Here is a 20739-nt window from a genome sequence, read left to right as displayed (position 1 = left end):
TACCATAAACAGAATGCAGTTCAGCCAAGTGCTTTGCCACTTTATAACAAAGGTCACCTTTCCTCCAATTTTCAATAACATGTTCCTCATTTCTGTCTGGGGCTTTACCAGAGGCACCTTTAACATTCATATTTCTAGCAACATTCTGTTTGTGACAATTTATGTATTCTCTAAGATGACAGACGTTTTCTCTGTAGCTCTCCTCTTTCCTTCTGAGCCCCCACCAGGATCACCTTCAATGTCCAAATTTCTACCATCGTCTTCAAGGAAACCTAGGCTTTTTCTAACATGCACCTGAAAACTCTTCTCACCTCTACACATTACCCTATCCCAAATTCATTTCCACAGTTTTAGGTATCGATTAAACCAGATAAATAAATCATTATCCTGAATTATTTCAGTTAAGCATGTTAGTTGGTGGCATAAGAGAAAACTCAGTCAGATAGTGCTGAAGACAGGACTGTGGAGACACCTTAGAAGGACAGGTTCTGTTCAGCATCATCGATTCAGCGTCAGCAGGACTGGCCTAGCGGAGGCTCTGGGAAGGTGGCCGCCAGGCCCGGCCTGGGCTTTGGGTCTCCCCAGACTACCCAGAGCTGGGATGCGTGGCTTCTGCCACTGGGCCGACTGCTGCTCAGGCCCCAGCCCTTGTTAATGGACTTGGAGGAACGATTCCATGCCAAAGCCTTGCAAGGCTCACAGTGACCAGGCACCCGACTTGGTAAGAGACAGGCAGCCGCCGCTGCATTCGCTTCTCTTAAAACTTTGTATTTGATGTCTTATTTCCACTAGAAGGGGACTTGGTCATAATTGCTTCTCTTAAGCCGCCACTTCTAAAGCCAAAATCTGTTTTAGTTTCTTATGAGCTATTGTAACAAAGTACCACAACTGCATGGCTGAAACAACAGAAATGTATTCTCTCTGATTTCTGGAGGCCAGGTGTCTGAGATCAAGCTGTGGGCAGCGTCGGCTCCCCTGGGTTGGCAGGGAGAATCTGTTCCAGGCGTCTGTCCTGGCTTTCGTTGGTTTGCTGGAAAGCTTTGGTGTTCCTTGGCTTTTGGAAACAGCTCCTCCATCTCCATCTTTACCTTCACATGGCATTCTGCCTGCGTGCTTGTCTGTGTCTAAATTTCCCCTTTGCATAAAGACACCATCCGTATTGGGTCAGAGGCTCACCTGCCTCCACCGTGACCTCATCTTAACTTGATTGCATCTGCAAAACTCTGCTTCCAAAGAAGGGCACATTCTGAGGCCCCACGGGTCAGAGCTTCAACACATCCATTTATTTGGAGACACAACTCAACCCATAACAAGACCCATCCGTAGTGTCTCACCAGTGGTACTGTAGAGGGAGGCCTGGCAGGGCTGACATCCCAGAACCTCAGGGAAAAGTGAAAACAGCCCAGAGAGGTCCAAGAGGTGGCTCGAGGAAGGGAATTAGGAACACACTGTTCAGGTGGAAGATTCTGAGGTGGGCCATGAATACTGCCTAGGATGTGGAGGGTTGACAATGGGTTGACAATCCTGCTCAGAAAATCCCAGGATAAAGGATGTAAATGGGGAGAAGAGGAGGGTCATCCAGAGTTTGGGAAAGCAGGGTGGCAGGTTCTGCCCCAAGGCAGAAGGGAAGGAGGATGGGGCCACCGCCACACCGGATGACCTTGCGTACCAGGCCAAAGAACAGGAACACCTGGCCCCACCTGAGCAGCGACAGTCAGTGTGGTGGTGGGAAGACATGGGTGGAGGCAGGGTGTGAGTAGAAGGTTAGACTAAGACGGAGCACCTGGGGCCTCCAGGGACCCAGGCAAGAACCCTGCACTTGCTCAGCTGCCCTGGGTACCCAGGTCTCCAGGAAAGTGAGGCTGAGAGCCAAGCCCAGCAGGCAGCCACGCATTCTGGGACCTGCCACCCTACAGCCTGCTGTCCATGAGTAACACCCCTTACAAGGGGCCAGGCCAGCTCATGGGTTTGTCCCAGGCAGCAGAGCCCCTGGGGCCAGGAGTCAGGGAGAGGAGGATCCAATCCCACCAGCTCCTCTGGAGCCACTCAGAGGGCCAGACACATGGCCCTCCACAGGGACCCCATGGCCCCTGCAGGGCAGCTGAGGACCCATGGCTGGGGGCCTGGGCACGGGGGTCATACAGCCCTAGGCCCGTTGCTCCCAGGCTTGAGTGCCCCTCCTCCCCTCAGGGGCCCAAGGGAAGTGGTTCCCAGAGAGACTGGGGGCAGCAGGGAAGGTGGAGGTCCCAGGAATGCCCAGAGGGGCACCAAAGCCTCTGGAGGGAAGACCCCTCCCTTCCAGGGGCTCTCGGCAACAGCAGCCCAGGGTCCACAAAGCCACAGGTCCCACTCAGTTATTCTGACTCACGGCACAGGCGCGGTAGCAGGGGCATTTGTGTGCACGGGCCACTTGGTCAGCCCTGCTCACCCCGGGCACTCCTCCTGGACCCCTTCTCCCTGGCTTCCCTGTCACCCTGCTGCCAGGGTCCTCTGCCCAGCCCTGCCCCTTGTCCTCAGACCCTCCAGCCTCAGACTCCCGCTGTGTCTGTCTTCCAGTGTCCACCAAGGCTCCGGATGTGTTCCCCATCATATCACGGTGCGAACCCCCAAAGGATGACAGCCCTGTGGTCCTGGCATGCTTGATAACTGGGTACCACCCAAAGTCTGTGGCTGTCACCTGGTACATGGGGACACAGAGCCAGCCTGCGAGGAACTTCCCTGAGATAGAAACAAAAACAAAGGACAGCTACTACATGACAAGCAGGCTGCTCTCCACCGACCTCCAGCAGTGGCGCCAAGGCGAGTACAAATGTGTCGTCCGGCACACCCCCAGCAAGAGTGACAAGGAGAAGATCTTCCGCTGGCCTGGTAGGTAGCACCGGAGATCACCCAGAAGGGCCCCCCAGGACTCCCAGCACCTTCCACTCAGGGCCTGACCACAAAGACAGAAGCAAGGGCTGGGCTGTGAGGCAACCCCCACCTCTCCCCTCGGAGCACATCCTTTCCCTTCACCCTGTATCCACCCCACCAGACCCTCCCCATCTCAGTCCCTCTCCCTCAGCCCCTCCACTCCCTCTCTCTGCAGCCCCATCTCCTAATACTCAGATCCCTTTCCTTCCAGACCCTTCCCCCAGTGTGCACGGAGGCAGCTTGCTCAGCAAAGGTGGCCTGTCTAGTGGGCTTCCCACAGCCAAGTTCCCACCTCATGCTGTGGCCCCTCCCTTCTGCCTGCCTGGCTGCCTGTGTCCCCCACCTGCCTGTCCACAACCCAGCCTCTGGTACATCCATGCCCTCTGCCCTCAGCCTCACCTGCACTGTTCCTTGGATTTCAGAGTCTCCAAAGGCACAGGCCCCCTCAGTGCCCACTGCACAACCCCAAGCAGAGGGCAGCCTCGCCAAGGCAACCACACCCCCAGCCACCACCAGGAACACAGGTGAGAAGCCCCTTCCCTGCACACTCCACCCCACCCATCTGCTCATTCCTCAGCTGCCTCCTCCAGGCAGCCCTTCATAACTCCTTGTCTGAGTCTCCAAGACACACTTTGGTAAGGAGAGGGACATTGAACTGACCTCTAACAAACACCTACTGCCAGCCAGCCCCAGTCTGGGGGCCAGCAGATGCCAAACAGCCAGCAGACTCCCAGAGCAGACCTGGGCCAGCTCCCTGGCCCATGGACCCAGCTCTGCCTCGCTGAGCTGAGGCATGGGCTCTCAGTGCAGCCTCACATAGAGCCACCCTGCCGAGGCAGTCCGGCTTGCAGACTCACAGGTCACTTGAGCTGCAGCAGCCCCTCCCCGTGACCCTCGCCTCCCACCTGCCCCAGGCCTGGTCTCTCCAAGTGTTGGGTCCTGGTGGCTAGCCTGCTTGTCACCCTCACCCTGCCTAGCACCTCAGAATGGCAGAGGAAAGAGGGTCCTCACCAGGAACTTCATCTGAGAAGTCTGAGGCTTGTGACTCTGACCTGCCTTAGATGTCCATGTGGCTGGGGGGATGGGTTCAGTGTTCGGGAGAACTCAGGTATGTGCCTGACCTTCTCTGAGTAGGGCAGGAAGCTGTTAGGAGAAGCAGCAGTGAGGTGGGCTGGACCAACAGGCAGAATGACTGTCCCTCAGCCACCCTCTGGGGTGTGGGTCAAGCTCTGACAAGGGCATGGCACAGCCATTGGTGGCCCCTGCCTGGATGAGTGGCCATGGTGCCCTCACCCTGGGCCAGAATCTGCCTCCACTCTGCAGGTGCAGAAACACGACATTCCCGTCTCTAAACACACCTAGCTCCTAGGCTTGGGGTGGGCCTATCAGATGCAGGAAGATGGACACAGCACAGGGGCCAGAGCTTCCCATGAGAAAGGTGAGGGCAGCTGCTCCCTGACCCAGGCATCTGCATTTGTCCCTCTCCACCCTCCTCATGGGCAGTGGAGACTCAGCAACAAAACAAGTTGAGTGCGTTGGCGGCCAGCTCTAGAGCCAAGTCACTCAAGCCACGGCCTCGTCTGCTGGTGGAGGGGCCTTCCCCTGGGCAGCCTCCAAGAAGACGGCCAAGTGCTCTTACTCAGACCACGGCGCTGCTTCCTGGCACCTCGATTTCCCACAACAACACGAGGTGCAGACAGGCTAGGGCCTCCTGCCCTGGGGCCTGAAGGGCATCCAGTTAAAGATGACCCTTCATGGGAGGTGCCTGAGATGTGCTGACCTCAGCAGCTGAGCCCTCAGGTCTGGTCTGCACTGCCCCACCTGGAGGACCCACCTGACCCAGGCACAGCCAGGGTTATGGCATGACCCCGTGGACGGTGACCCACAGGCCAGACGCAACCAGGGTTATGGCATGACCCTGTGGACGGTGACCCACAGGCCAGACACAACCAGGGTTATGGCATGACCCCATGGACGGTGACCCACAGGCCAGGGTTATGGCATGACCCTGTAGACTGTGATCCACAGGCCAGACACAACCAGGGTTATGACATGACCCTGTAGACTGTGATCCACAGGCCAGATGCAGCCAGGGGCTGTTTTGTGTGGCCTAGAAATGTCTTTACAGTTTTAGTGGGATGGAGGAGGAAGAGGAAGAGGGGAGGGGGGGAGAGAAAAGCAGGGAAGAGGTAAAAAGAGGAGTTCAATGCAACCCCAAAAGCCAGAACAGTTTTGAGCAGAAAGAACAAGGCAGGAAACATCCCAGTACCTGACTTCAAAACATACTATAAAGCAGTTGTAATCAAAACAGTATCATAAAAACAGACACACAGACCCATGGAACAGAAAAGCAAGCCCAGAAATAAATCTACATGTTTGCAGTCCATTGATTTTCAACAAAGGCACCAGGAAAACACAATGGGGAGAGGACAGTTTCCTCAATAAATAGTGCTGGGGAAACTGGATATCCATGTGCAGACTAATGAAACTACACAAAAATCAACTGAAAACAGTCTAGGCCAGGCGCGGTGGCTCACGCCTGTAATCCCAGCACTTTGGGAGGCCGAGGCAGGTGGATCACCTGAGGTCAGGAGTTGAAGACCAGTTTAGCCAACATGGCAAAACACAGTCTCCACTAAAAATACAAAAATTAGCACATGGTGGCCCATGCCCGTTATCCCAGCTTTTCGGGAGGCTGAGGCAGGGGAATCGCTTGAATCCGGGAGGTTAAGGTTGCAGGGAGCCGAGATTGTGCCACTGCATTCCAGCCTGGGCAACGGAGTGAGACTGTGCCTCAAAAAAAAAAAAGGAAACAGTCTAAAGGTTTAACTGAACAGATAAAGCTACTAGAAGAAAACATAGGGGAAAAACTCCATGACATTAGTCTGAGCAACAATTTTTGGATATGATTCCAAAAGCTCAGGCAGCACTAGTCACAAAAGCCAAGATTCAGAACCAACCTAAGCACCCCTCAGCAGATGCACGGGTGAAGAAAATGTGGTACGTATGGGGCACAATGGAATACGATTCAGCCTTTAAAAAGAGCGAAAGTCTGTCATTGGCAACAATGTAGATGAACCTGAAGGACACTTATGCTAAGCTTAAGCCAGGCACAGAAAGAGCAATACTGCATGATCGCGCTTACATTTGGAAGATTAAAAAGGCAAACTCTTAGAGGCAGAGAGTAGAGAGGTGGTGCCAGGGAGCGGGTACTGGTGGCTGGGGAGATGTTGGTCAATGGGCACAAAACTTCAGTTGGGAGGAATTAGTTCAGGACATCCCTTGTACATGGGGACAGTAGTTAGTAACAATGGATTGTATTCTTGAAAACCGCTAAGAAAATAGATTTTAAGTGTTCTTGCCACAAAAAGTGACAAGCGTGTGAGATAAAGCATGGTCATTAGCTGGATTTAGCCATTCCACAATGTACACATATTTCAAACATTGTGTTGTACATGATAAACATGTATAATTTTTGTCAATTAAAAAATTTTTAGGAAGAGGAGGAGAAGAGAAGAAGGAGAAGGAGAAAGAGGAACAAGAAGAGAGAGAGACAAAGACACCAGGTTTTTTCTGACCCCTGGGCTATCAAAACACCTATTGCCCAATAACTAGTTGGCCGTTGGCACCCTAAACTGTTGAAGTGATTGCTGTTATGTGGATGGGCCCTGGACACTTAGAAACTCATGACCCCTGAGGACCCCCACGAGGACAGTAAGGGTCCCCCCAAACTCAGGGAGCACTGAGGAAAGAGCTCTTAGAGGAGTGGGGCCTCTCAGGCCCCTCAGAAGGCTCTGCCACATGGGTGGGGGGCGGGCTGAAGGGGAGTCCCAGGCTCCATGGGCAGCCTCTGTGCCTCTGACCAGGGTGTCCCCCACACTGCCTCCTCCCCAGTGTCCTCCACTGGCCACACCTGGCCAGAAGCTGGGGAGAGGAGAGCACAGTGGTTAAGTCAGTCCCTGCAGGGAGACGGCACCAGAAAAACCTGGCCTGTGGATGAGTCCCGGCCTGGCAGCCATGGAGCAGAGAGCTCTGGAAGCAACGAAGGCCCGAGTCTGCTCAGGGAAGAGCGGGCAGCAGCCCCAGGGCCGGACAGTGACCAAGAGTGGCACTGCCGATGGCCCAATGGGTCTTTGCCCATGGATCCCCCAGCTCCTGGAGACAGGGTCTGTGTGCCTGGCCATGCAGGCAGGCCCCACACTTGGGGGAGGCCACTGTGGAGCTCTGTGCAGCGCCCCGGGCGGGAGCCCGCTGCTCACGAAGGTCCGGCCACGGCTGCTCTTGTTTGCCCTCCCCTGCAGAGTGTCCGAGCCGCACCCAGCCTCTTGGCGTCTACCTGCTGCCCCCTGCCCTGCAGGACCTGTGGCTCCGGGACAAAGCCACCTTCACCTGCTTCGTGGTGGGCAGTGACCTGCAGGATGCCCACCTGTCCTGGGAGGTGGCCGGGAAGGTCCCCACAGTGGGCATGGAGGAGGGGCCACTGGAGCAGCACAGCAACGGCTCCCAGAGCCAGCACAGCCGTCTGGCCCTGCCCAGGTCCTTGTGGAAGGCGGGGACCTCCGTCACCTGCACACTGAACCATCCCAGCCTCCCATCCCAGAAGTTGATGGCGCTGAGAGAACCCGGTGAGGCTGGCTCCCAGGTGGGGAGACGAGGGTGCCCACAGCCTGCCGACCCCCACGCCTGCCCCAGGGCCACGACCCCAGCTGGGCCCCAGCAGCACCCGTCATCCTCCACAGGAAAGGAGAAGGGAGGCATCAGCACCCTGGCCGGCGCCACTTCTCTCCCAGTGCCCCCGTGGCCAGAGCCTGACAGCCTCTCCCACCTCCCCGCAGCTGCCCAGGCACCCGTCAAGCTTTCCCTGAACCTGCTGGCCTCATCTGACCCTCCCGAGGCGGCCTCGTGGCTCCTGTGTGAGGTGTCTGGCTTCTCGCCCCCTGACATCCTCCTGATGTGGCTGGAGGACCAGCGCGAGGTGAACACTTCTTGGTTTGCCACCGCACGCCCCACTCCACAGCCCGGGAGCACCACGTTCTGGGCCTGGAGTGTGCTGCATGTCCCAGCCCCGCCCAGCCCTCAGCCAGCCACCTACATGTGTGTGGTCAGCCACGAGGACTCCCGGACTCTGCTTAACGCCAGCTGGAGCCTAGACGTCAGCTGTGAGTCACCCCCAGGCCCAGGGTTGGGATGGGGACTCTGTGGGGGGTCATAAGGAGCTGGACTCCATACTAGGCAGGGGCAGGGTACTGGGCAGGGGCGGGGCTAGGCTGTCCTGGGCACACAGGCCCCTTCTCGCTGTCCAGCAGGAGCACAGGCTTCCCAGTACTCCTGGGCCATGGGTGTTCCAGCGTCCATCCTCACTGTCCACACCACGTGCTGGCCCAGGCTGGCTGGCACAGTGTAAGAGGTGGATACAACCCCTCGCCGCACCCTGAGAAGTGGTGGTTTCCTCTCAAGACATTCCTCATGGCTGGGTGCTGGGCACAGGCCTTCCCTGGTGTGACTGTGAATGTGGTCACCCTGAACAGCTGCCCTCCCTGGGGACATCTGACTGTCCAAGACCACAGTCAGCACCTCTGGGAGCCAGAGGGGTCTCCAGAGACCCCCAGATGTCAGGCTTGGGCTCAGTGCCCAGTGAAAGGTCAGCCCCACACATGCCCACAGTGGACACCCACCCAGAGTGACAGCCCCCAGCCTCCTGCCAGGCCCACCCTTTGCCGCCCGCTTGAGGCATGGCACACAGACCAGTGCCCCCACTGCCCGAGCATGGCCCCAGTGGGATGTGGTGGCCACGAGGGTCTGTGCACACAGAGGGAGGCCGTCCGCCCTGCTTAGGGCCTGCTGCCCATGCCCCAGCTGTCCAGCCAAGGGAGGCGCAGAACGGCCCCCGGCGTGAGCTGGAGCCAGGCGCCCAGGCCCCCGGCCACCCTGCAGAGCCAGGGAAAGGAAGACACCCAAGTCAATAAGGGGCAGGGCTCAGGGCTGTCCCAGGCTCTTTTGGCCCCAGGGGCTGCCAGCAGCTCTGACCCGGCATGGGCCTTCCCCAAGAGTGACCCTGTGAGGTGGCCTCACAGAGAACCCCCTCCGAGGACAGTGTCTGACTCTGCCTGCCTCACACAGATGGGCCCCACAGCAGTGGGCAACCTGGGGGGCAGCAGCCCAACCTGACCCTTCAGGGACTGCTCCCTGCAGCAGCAGCTGCTTCTCAGTCCCCCAACCTCCCTGTCCCCACCAGAGGGTCTTCCCTGAAGCTGCAGCCCCAGCCCATGGCTGCCCACCCGGGGCCGGGACTCCCTGTCCACTGCCCCCTCCCCTTCGGGGCACCATCTGTGCTGGGGCCCAGGTTCGGCCTACAGATTCCCATCATTGCCATGGCCTCCTGACCTTGCCTGTCCACACCCCCCCACCACGGGCTCCACGCTGACCCTCCCCCAGGCTCCCGCACCCAGCTGGCCGGCCATCCCCAGGCACAGACAGTCTGGGATCTCACAGGTGAGCCTGGACCATCCACCTGGCCAGACCTGGGAGAGGCTGGAAGCTGCCCTGCCACCACGCCCCAGGGCCCCAGGTTGCAGTACTATGGGGTGTGGGTGTGTGTGTGCACCCGTGTGTACCTAGGATATCCGAGTGTACCCTTGTGCCCCCAAGCACAAGTCTCCCTCCCAGGCAGTGACGCCCAGATGGTGCAGTGGTTAGAGCTGAGGCTTATCCCACAGAGAACCCTGGCACCTTGGTCCAAGGAAGCCCGTATGCCTTTCTTGCCTCAATTTCCCCTCTTGTCTGCTGAGCCAGCAGGGGCCACGTCCTGGGCTGCTGTGAGGAGGAAGCGAGTTGGTGCTAGGAGGGGCTCCTGTGTGTGCATGGGCGGGAGGGGTGCAGGTATCTGAGCACCCCGGTCTCCTCTTGAGAGAGCGGGGCAGGAGCTCCCTGACCCACCCAGGCTACACACACTGTGTTCCACGTGTCTCACATTATTTGTGGCAGAGGACCCGGCTTCTTTCTAAATTACCAGTTCTTCACAAAGCAATGCCTTTGTAAAATGCAATAAGAAATACTAGAAAAATGACATGAACAGAAAGACACGCCGATTTTTTGTTATTAGATTTAACAGACCGTGGCCCCGTGAAATGATCCCTGGACCAGACCTGTCCACACCCGTCACTCAGCAGCTCTGGTTGAGCTCACAGTACAACCACAATAAACGCTTGTTGAATAAACACTAGGAAATCTGTGACGTGGCTGGTTCTTGTCAATGCCTCCTGCCTGCCCACAGACTCTTCCTCATGGATGGGGCTGTGCTTGCCACCGAAGTGTTTTTCCCGGCCTAAGCTTGCTTTGGGCCCCACTGCCGTCTCCAGCTGGAGATTACCTTTTATACACACATTTGTTCATGACAGACCCTTGCTTATCCCCCTTGCGTGGCTCCCTCCTGCTACTGGGATACAATCGCCTTGCCTGGATATCCCCTCCTGGGCCCCTCTCCGCCCTCCTTGGTCAGCCCGCCCAGTTCAGGGCACCTGCTTTCCCCCCTGCGGAGAAGCCACTCTCTCCTTGCTCCCTGGCTGTGTCTTGCCTTCCACACCTTGTCACAGTGGCCACTTCCTAAGGAAGGCCTCCATGTGTGCAGGTGGGCAGAAGTGCCCCCAGCCTCCCGTCACCCTTGTCACAGGAGCCCAATCCATGAGAGTCTATGGTTCTGTCTGTCTGCCCCACTCAGGGCAGCGACATGTCCAGGCGGGGAGGACACAGTAGGCAGAGGCTTGTCGAGGGGACATATGAGCAAGAGGGTGAGGCTGGGAGCTCCCTGGAGATAACCACGCCTCCTGGGAAGACTTGCCATCATTTCAGCCCCATGCTGTGTGGGGGCAGGTGGAGGGGTAGCCTGGCCCTCAGGACCAGGGAGCTTCTCACTCAGCCCCTGTTCCTCCCCAGACCTGGCCACGACCCCCTTGATCCCTCAGAGCAAGGATGAGAACAGCGATGACTACACGACCTTTGATGACGTGGGCAGCCTGTGGACCACCCTGTCCACGTTCGTGGCCCTCTTCATCCTCACCCTCCTCTACAGCGGCATTGTCACTTTCATCAAGGTGAGGGGAGCTGCCAGGCTCTCAGTGACCCTCGGGGTGGGTATGGGGCAAGGTGCCCTTCCAGGGGACATGCCGGAGCTGGTCCAGGGATCCTGGACCAGGCAGAGGCAGGGCTGAGGGAGCCTAGAGGACATGCAGGCCCTCTGTGGCCTGTGGACACTGTCAAAGGCCCTCTTGACCCTGTGGATAAAGGACAACAACCCCTCCCCTGCTCCTCTGTCTCCCCTGCCCCTGCACCCCTCAGGCTTCTAGCCGCCTGTCTGACCCCAGGGGCTGTTTTGCAGGTGAAGTAACCCCTGAAGAGCAGGACGCCCTGTACCTGCAGAGAAGGGAAGCGGCCTCTGTGCCTCATCCGTGGCTGCCAGAGAGCAGAAAGGACCCACCCTGGACTCTGCTGTGTGCAGGAAGATGCGCCAGCCCCTGCCCCCAGCTCCCGTCTGTCCGCCACAGAACCCAGTCTTCTAGACCAGGGGGACGGGCACCCATCACTCCGCAGGCGAAGCAGAGCCCCCCTGCCCCGGCCCTAACCCCTGTGCCTCCTTCCTGTCCTTCCCCCAGAGCCAGCTAGCCCCACCTGCAGCCCCCTGGCCTCCCCATAAACACGCTTTGGTTCATTTCACCTGCCTCCTGTTCTTTGTCCCAGTGGTCTGGATTCACCTCAAGTTAAAGGACACAGGGAGCTAACGGCAATGGGAAGGGAGTTTGGGGTGTCAGCAGCAACAGGGAACACAATAGCCAAAGCTGTCACAGCAAGGAGAACTGAGAGGAGACCCTGTTCTGAAGTTAATGGGTTAAGAAACGCCCCTCCCCACACCAAACACAAACATGCACGCTCACTCGTACATGCACACATATGCACACAAGCATCTATGCACACATGCACATGTGCACAGCTCACAAATAAACATATATGCACACACATGCAGTACACTCGCATGCATGCAAACAGGCAGATGCACAGGCGTGGGCACACACGTGCAGGTCTGCAGACACACACATCTGCATGCGCACACACGGACGTGCACCTGCACACACACAAGTGCACACAGGCATCAAAGACACACATGCTTGTCCATGCGCATACACACAGACCCGCACACTTACGCATGCACGCACCATGACAAGATGGCGTGGGAGCAACCTTGCATATGGAGTCTGTTCTGTGTGTATCTGTCTGTCTGCATGACTGTGGGCAAGAGCCTGAACTCCGTACCTCCATTTCCTCATCAGAATAGGGGTGAAAATACACCTGTCAAGTAGAGTGGGGTGAGAAATGAGTAAAATCCTATCTGAAAGGGGCTCAGAAAGGACCCGGGTATTGGTCGGCCCTCCTGTTATCATCTGCTGTGGGCTGAACATTTGTGTTCTCCTGAAATTCATACATTCTTATATTCATACCTTTCCCCCTGAAATCCTAACCTCCAATGTAATGGTATTAGAAGATGAGGCTTTTGGGGGGTGCTGAGGTCATAAAAGGGGGGCCCTCATGAAGAGGATTAGCGCCCTTATGAGAGAGGCCCCAGAGAGCTCCCTCACCCTTTCTCCCTTGTGAGGAGATGCCGTCTATGAGCTAGGATGCAGGCCTCACCAGACACCCGTCTGCTGGAGCCTTGGTCTGGGACATTCAGCCTCCAGAATGGTGAGAAATAAGTTTCTGTTGTTTCTGAGAGACCATGTCTGTAGTATGTGGAAGTCATCAGAATCAAAATTGAGTCACCTGTGTTTTTTTTTTTAAATCCCTGACAAATAGAGCCTAGGAAGGCCAAGAAGAGAAGAGGGTTCTCATCCATAAACACTTGATAACAAAACTATCTCAAAGGATTCTATAAAAACTGCACTGGCACAAAGGCCATCACAACCTTACACAGAAAATACTTCTGCAAGGACATCTTCCCAGCAACGGGCTGTCCAACCTCAGACTGGCATTGCCTTTGTTACTGGTCCTTGTAGCGAGGGTAATTACCTCAAAACAATCATGTAATCCTCCTCATTTTTCCTTTGAAAGCCTTGGTCTCCCTTTGCCTCCCTGAATACGCACATAGTTGATTATGGCAGGTGTATCCCATTGCAATGCTCTATCTCCAAATAGATATCTTTTTCTTTAGATGGCATTTCTCTGTTATTTAGGTTGAGATAAATGGAGTCAGAAGTGGGATGTGGAGAGGGATCCCTGCTGGAAGGAATCAGCAACTCTTGGGCCGGTGTGCAGTATTCACTTGAGCCCTTTGAGCTCTCAGCTTTTTCTGACCTACTCAGTCTTCTCTCAGGCCAACCCTCCCTCTTTTTGGAAGATGCTTTTTTAATATTATGTGGGGTTTGTTTTGGTTATTAGACTGCCTTAATAAAGGACCTTATGTCCCTCCTGGGATGATAAAAGACTTTTTGTGCTTTCTGGCAAGTCCTGTTTGGCATAAAGACATTCCGGTCTGAGTACTCTGGCTTCTACAGAGTATGCATTCTGTCTCTGAGGGATGTCTTCTCTGGTGAGGTGACTTTGGTTCTTTCTGCATGCCTCATTTAATACTTTGTTGGATATGCATGCCTGGTTTAACATATTTGTGAGCACCCTTATCTTGCCTTCTTTTGCTGTGGTTATGTGTATCTGTAAATGATCTGGCTCTTTTCCTCTGCTTGTTTCTAAAAATCTTTAGAGAGCAAAATAAACATTCTAAATGGTGGGCACAGGCTGGCTCATTAAAAGCTGCTACAGCAGTCACCACCATCTAAAGCACCAGTCCAAACTGCCGGCATGGCCTCATAGTATCTGTACAATGTTCTTTACTGTAAAAAGATTAATAAGAAGGGGAATGGTTTTTAAATATTAAGGCACGCCAAGTTTTCTGGGACTCCCGCTGGCTACGTCCTTGTGCACATTTTTAAACTAATGGGCAAATTACGTCAAGGAAAATTTAGAGTTCCAATGGTTATTTTTCGAACTCGAACAAAAACCCTGCAACTGTAGTCATCATGTAGTGCCTCCTAAGTCCTCTCTCTATTTTTTTTTTTCTGCCTACTTTAAATCTGCTGACTTTTTTACTCATGTTGCAATAAAACTCACTGGTTACAGCATTCCAGCCAAGATTTTTTTGGTTTTTGGTTTTTTGTTTGTTTGTTTTTTGGTTTTTGTTTTAGATGGAGTCTAGCTCTATCACCCAGGCTGGAATGCAGTGGCTCTATCTTGGCTCACTGCAACCTCTGCCTCCCGGGTTCAAGTGATTCTCCTGCCTCAGCCTCCTGAGTAGCTGATTACAGGCGCCCACCACCATGCCCAGCTAATTTTTGTATTTTAGTAGAGATAGGCTTTCACTATGTTGGCCAAGCTTGTCTTGAACTCCTGACCTCAAGTGATCCACCTGCCTTGACCTCCCAAAGTGCTAGAACTACAGGCATGAGCCACCGTGCCTGGCCCAAGATTTTTTAAAGTTTCTTAAAGGTTTTAAATTAGTGGCTTTACAAATTACAACAGCTCTATGGTAACCAATGACCTAGATCTAAGAGTCATTTCATTTGAAAATGTAAATTTAGGTTTGCCTGGCTAACAATTGCTTAGGCTGTTGGAATAGCTAACTGAAGGACTGATGGTCCAAAAGAAAAGAACTAGGTAAATATTTACAGAAATTGGGCTTTCAGATTGAACAGGCCAAAATCTTGAGCTTAGAGCAGTAATATAAGGTATCTCTGTCTGCCATAAAAATTTTGCTTTGCCACAGGTGCCAGAAAAAGGAAAAACACTGCTAAATGCTTCCCTGCATACATTGTCTAGTCCAGAAAATCAGACCAGCAACCAAAAAATAGATTTGTTACTAGTATAGACGAGTTGAAGATTTTGTTTTTCATATGCAATTCAGCCAGTCCTAGCTGAAACACAATCACTGAAAGTTTAACCTTAAATTCATTTAAAACTGAAAAAGGTCTTTTGAAATCAAACTAATGCAGAAACTGCTTCACCCAAAATTCTGATCCATGGCCCTCATTAGATTACCTATCAAGACAAATAAAATTTAGCATGTGAACAAGTCCCAGTTTTGTCAAAAATATAATTTGGATTGAAGTGTCTTTTAGAAACTGATGCATTTGTGTTATTATCTCATGACCAAAATTCTAAAATGAAAGCTACAGTGTCTTTATTTGTGTGCGTATGTGGTTAAGTGTGTTTATGCATTTGTATGTGTATTATGTTACATGTTGTATCTATATGGTAAAATCTGGCATCGTCAACAAAAAATCTATTAAGGGATTCTATTTAGATTGGCTTAGATAAATGAGCATTCATAAAAAATATATACTAATTAACCCAAATGCCTTTTAGTTCATGTGACTTAAGTATATCTTTAATAAACAAATCAGTTTTAAAATTGTTGGTAAAATAAAAATACAAATGTTCTCAGAATTGTCAGCATATATTTTTCCCTGAGTTTACTGGTCAGGCAGTTTTATATTTGTCTCTGATAGATGTTTTAAGATGTCAGGGTTTGACACAAAGATGATAAAACTATAAACTCATCCTAAAACAGAATAATATTTGTATGATCTTTGATAAATAAGACTAATTTGGCTGGGTGCGATGGCTCATGCCTGTAATTCCAGCACTTTGGGAGGCCAAGGTGGGCAGATCACTTGAGGTCAGGACTTTGAGACCAGCCTGGCCAACACAGCAAAACCCCATCTCTACTAAAAATACAAAATTAGCCAGGTGTGGTGGTGTGCATAATCTCAGCTACTTGGGAGCCTGAGGCAGGAAAATCACTTGAACCCGGGAGGCAGAGGTTGCAGTGAGCCAAGATAGCGCCACTGTACTCCAGCCTAGGCAACAGAGCGAGACTCCATCAAAAAAAAAAAGGCTAATTTAATATCGTTGGCTTAATAAAAACAGCTGTATCTTATGAGTTATCGACAAAATACCCATACACTTAACTAAGTTTCTTACTTAAGTGAACATCTAATAATCACAGGCTATAAAAATGGTTAAAAGGAAAATAACTTTAAGTAATGGCTAGCTTTGTCTAATATCTCAATTTTCATAAGTAATCTAGGTAAATTATTAAAAATAAATTAATAAAGCCTGATGTCATGGCACACGCCTATAGTCCTAGCTAATCAGGAGGCTGAGGTGGGGGGATTGCTTGAGCCCAGAAGTTCAGACCATCCTGAGCAATTCAACAAGACCCCCATCTCTAAAATAAATAAATAAATATATAAGATAATGTCAAGAAAATAAATGTTTATAAATAAGCTTCTTATGTAATTTAAGATCTTAAAATTATGTTATCTTCAGTTAAATAATAGATATCCATTAAATGTCTGGGTCATTTCCAAATAAGATTTTTAAAACTAACACAAATTACTGAACATAAATGTTTGTTCTTGGTTTCTTAAATTTTATAGAAATCTTGTAGAAAGACTAAATTTATTTGGGTCTATTAATATATGTAAAAATTATGTTATAGAAATATGTTTTCAAAAATTATAAAATTTTTCTCATCTATAAAATAGTGATATGTGAAAAATGGTTAAAACTTGCTTGCTAGAAATTAAGGTTACTAAGAGTTAAAATTCTAATTAATATATATAATTCTGTCTACAAAGTATACCACAAAAAATAAGATGTGTTTTTTATTTTTAAAAATTATAAGACAGGCATTTGTAATTTATTTTTATTGCAAAAAAATTTTTATCTAATTTGGAGTTTGTTTAAAGGTTGTTTCAAAGCACAGATTTAGGAAAAAAGTAAAAACAAGATGGAAAAGAACCACTCTCATCTGCCGCCATGTAAGACGTACCTGCTCCCCTTCCACCACAACTGTGTTTCCCAAGGCCTCCCCAGCCATGGGGAACTGAATTTAATCTACAAATAGAGTTGATCAAGTAACTTTAAGGTATATGGACAATAATATGCTTTGCAGCATAAAGACCTGAAAACAAACTAAATGCCCATCAGTGGGAAATTGTTTCAATAAACCACAGAACATTCCGTGGAAAACTCCACAGCTATTCAAAAGAATGAAGGGGGAGAGACCATCACGGTGGATGGGAGGCAGGACTAGACTGCAGCTCCGACTGGGACGGACAGAGAACATGCGGAGGCTGGCACCGTGAATTTTAGCTCCAGAACAACTGCAGGAATAAATCAGGAATCCCAAGAGGACCCACAGACCGTCTGAAGGAAGCAGGCTGCTCCTGCAGGACCCGGAGACACCCCAAATACTGTGAGTGCCCAAACTGTGGAAGTGGGAATGGGAAATCCTCTGTCCTGCACACACACCCTCACTAGAGAAACTGAAGGTCTAGTTTGTGGGAAAAGGTTCCAACCTTACCTGGAGCTGAGTCAATTTAGAAAGCCGAGCAAAATACAGGGGTACAGGGAGCAGCGGGAAAGGCCCTGGGAGCTTGCTGGGTCCCCAAGCAGGCCATTCCTGCCTGGCACCATATGAATACTTTGGGAGGGTGGCCAGAGGCACAGGGAAAATGCCACAGGGAGAAGGAAGCCTCCAGCTGAACGCAGGGGACGGCACAAATCTGGTGTGCAGACCCCACTGGTGGAGGAACAACCAAAGCCCTGTTCTTTCATAGCTGAGAAGTAGGTAATCCGGGGCAAGTTCTCTGCTTGCCCAATGCCTGGAAACAGACTCGGCGCTGTTGGTGAGGGGCATGGTGTGAGTGAGGCCCACCTTCAGATTGCATGGGAGCTGGGTGACGCCTGTGACTGCCAGCTTTCCCCACTTCCCTGACAACCTGCATGACTCAGCAGAGGCAGTCATAATCCTCCTAGTTTCGCAACTCCATTGACCTGGGAACCTCACAGCCATCCCCCGCAGCAGCTGCAGCAAGAGCCATCCAAGGAGACTCTGTGAGCTCAGACATACCTAGCCCTGCCCGCATCTGATGGTCCTTCCCTACCCACCCTGGTAGTTGAAGACAAAGGGCATATGCACTTGGGAGTTCTAGGGCCCCACCCACTGCTGGTTCCTCTCCATACTACCACAACTGATGCTCTCGGGAAAACGCCATCTCCCGGCAGGAGGCCAACCAGCACAAAAACAGCATTAAACCACCAAACCTAAGAACCCTCATGGAGTCCATTTTACCGCCCTGCCACCTCCACTGGGACAGTTGCTGGTATGCACGGCTGAGAAACCCACAGACGGTTCACATCACAGGACTCTGTGCAGACAACCCCCAGTACCAGCCTGGAGCCTGGTAGACTTGCTGGATGACTAGATCCAGAAGAGAAATAACAATCACCACAGCTCAGCTCTCAGGAAGCCACATCCATAGGAAAAGGGGGAGAGTGCTACATCAAGGGAACACCCCGTGGGACAAAAGAATCTGAACAACAGCCTTCAGCCCTAGACCTTCCCTCAGACAGAGCCTACTCAAATGAGAAGGAACCAGAAAACCAGCTCTGGTAATATGACAAAACAAAGCTCTTTAACGCCCCCGAAAAATCACACTAGCTCACCAGCAATGGATCCAAACCAAGAAGAAATCCCTGATTTACCTGAAAAAGAGTTCAGGAGGTTGGTTATTAAGCTAATCATGGAGGCACCAGGGAAAGGCAAAGCCCAATGCAAGGAAATCCAAAAAAACGATACAAGAAGTGAAGGGAGAAATGTTCAAGGAAATAGATAGCATAAAAAAAAACAATATAAACTTCAGGAAACATTGGACACACTTATAGAAATGCAAAATGCTCTGGAAAGTCTCAGCAATATAATTGAATAAGTAGAAGAAAGAAATTCAGAGCTCGAAGACAAGGTCTTTGAATTAACCCAATCCAACAAAGACAAAGAAAAAAGAATAAGAAAATATGAACAAAGCCTCCAAGAAGTCTAGGATTATGTTGAATGAACAAACCTAAGATAATTGGTGTCCCTGAGGAAGAAGAGAAATCTAAAAGTTTGGAAAACATGTTTGGGGGAATAATTGAGGAAAACTTCCCCAACCTTGCTAGAGACCTAGACATCCAAATACAAGAGGCACAAAGAACACTTGGGAAATTCATCACAAAAAGATCTTTAAAACTAAAACTAAAACTAAAACAAGCAATCTACAAAACCTAGGCACATTGTCATCTGGTTATCTAAAGTTAAGATGAAGGAAAGAATCTTAAGAGCTGTGAGACAAAAGCACCACATGCTTAGTTTCACTGGATACAAAATTCCTGGCTGATAATTGTTCTGTTTGAGGAGGATGAAGGTAGGGCCCCAATCTCTTCTAGCTTGTAGTGTTTCTGCTGAGAAATCTGCTGTTAATCTGATAGGTTTTCCTTTATAGGTTACCTGGTGCTTTCGGTTCGAAAATTTGTTTAATTTCCATCTTGATTTCGTTTTTGACCCAATAATCATTTGAGAGTACTTTATTTAATTTCCATGTATTTGCATGGTTTTGAAGGTCCCTTATGGATTTGATTTCCAGTTTTATTCCACTGTGGTCTGAGAGAGTGCTTGATATAATTTCAATTTTCTTAAATTTATTGAGGCTTGTTTTGTGGCCTGTCATATGGTCTATCTTGGAGAATGTTCCATACGCTGTTGAATAGAATGTGACCATATGATAGGAAATAAACTCCAAAAGGAACTGACGACAACAGCGACACCACCTGTCAAAACCTCTGGGATACAGCAAAGGCGGTGCTAAGAGGAAAGTTCATACCCCTAAGTGCCTACATCGAAAGGACTGAAAAAGCACAAACTGACATTCTAAGGTCACACCTCAGGGAACTAGAGAAACAAGAACAAACCAAATCCAACCCCAGCAGAAGAAAGGAATTAATCAAGATCAGAGCAAAACTAAAGGAAATTGAGACAAGAAAATGCAAAAGATAAGTGAAACAAAAAGCTGGTTCTTTGAAAAGATAAATAAAATTGATAGACCATTAGCAAGATTAACCAAGAAAAGAAGAAAGTCCAAATAACCTCAATAGGAAACGAAATGGGAAATATTACAACTGACGCCACAGAAATACAAAAGATCATTCAAGGCTACTATGAACACCTTTAAACACATTAACAAGAAAACCTAGAAGAGATGGATAAATTCCCAGAAAAATACAATCCTCCTAGCTTAAATCAGGAGGAATTATATGCCCTGAAGAGACCAATAACAAGCAGCGAGATTGAAATGGTAATTTTAAAATTACCAACAACAAAAAAAAGTCCAAGAAGAATTGGTCCTATTGGTACTATTCCACAAGACAGAGAAAGTGGGAAGCCTCCCTAATTCATTCTATGAAGCCAGCATCACCCTAATACCAAAACCAGGAAAGGACATAACCAAAAAAGAAAACTACAGACCGATATCCCTGATGAAGATAGATGCTAAAATCCTTAACAAAATGCTAGCTAACCAAGTCCAACAACATATCAAAAAGATAATCCACCACGACCAAGTGGGTTTCATACCAGGGATGCAGGGATGGTTTAACATATGCAAGTCAGTAAATGTGATACACTACACAAACAGAATTAAAAACAAAAATCACATGATCATCTCAATAGATGCAGAAACAGCATTTGACAAAATCCAGCATCGCTTTATGATTAAAACTCTCAGCAAATCATCATACCAAGGGACATACCTCAATGTAAAAAAAAGCCATCCATGACAACATAATTCTGAATGGGGAAAAATTTAAAGCATTCCCTCTGAGAACTGGAACAAGACAAGGATGCCCACTGTCACCACTCCTCTTCAACATAGTATTGGAAGTCCTAGCCAGAGCAATCAGACAAGGGAAATA

At 50.5% G+C, this 20739-nt stretch overlaps 2 gene segments (V, D, J or C); both read left to right on the top strand.

Annotated features, from left to right (window-relative positions):
* The window catches only part of LOC129012386 (immunoglobulin heavy constant gamma 3-like), a 123326-nt gene that overhangs the window by 15044 nt on the left and 87543 nt on the right, over positions 1 to 20739 (top strand).
* Positions 6814 to 11618, top strand: LOC129013243 (immunoglobulin heavy constant delta-like). The segment is given in 4 exon segments: positions 6814 to 7535; positions 7746 to 8069; positions 10843 to 11000; positions 11285 to 11618. Coding segments are annotated over 4 exon segments (999 nt in total).

The sequence above is a fragment of the Pongo pygmaeus genome, chromosome 15 (assembly GCF_028885625.2).
Source record: "Pongo pygmaeus isolate AG05252 chromosome 15, NHGRI_mPonPyg2-v2.0_pri, whole genome shotgun sequence".
Classification (NCBI taxonomy): Eukaryota; Metazoa; Chordata; class Mammalia; order Primates; family Hominidae; genus Pongo; species Pongo pygmaeus.
Note: the sequence above shows the minus strand (reverse complement) of the source record. Positions and strands in the feature narration are given on the sequence as shown.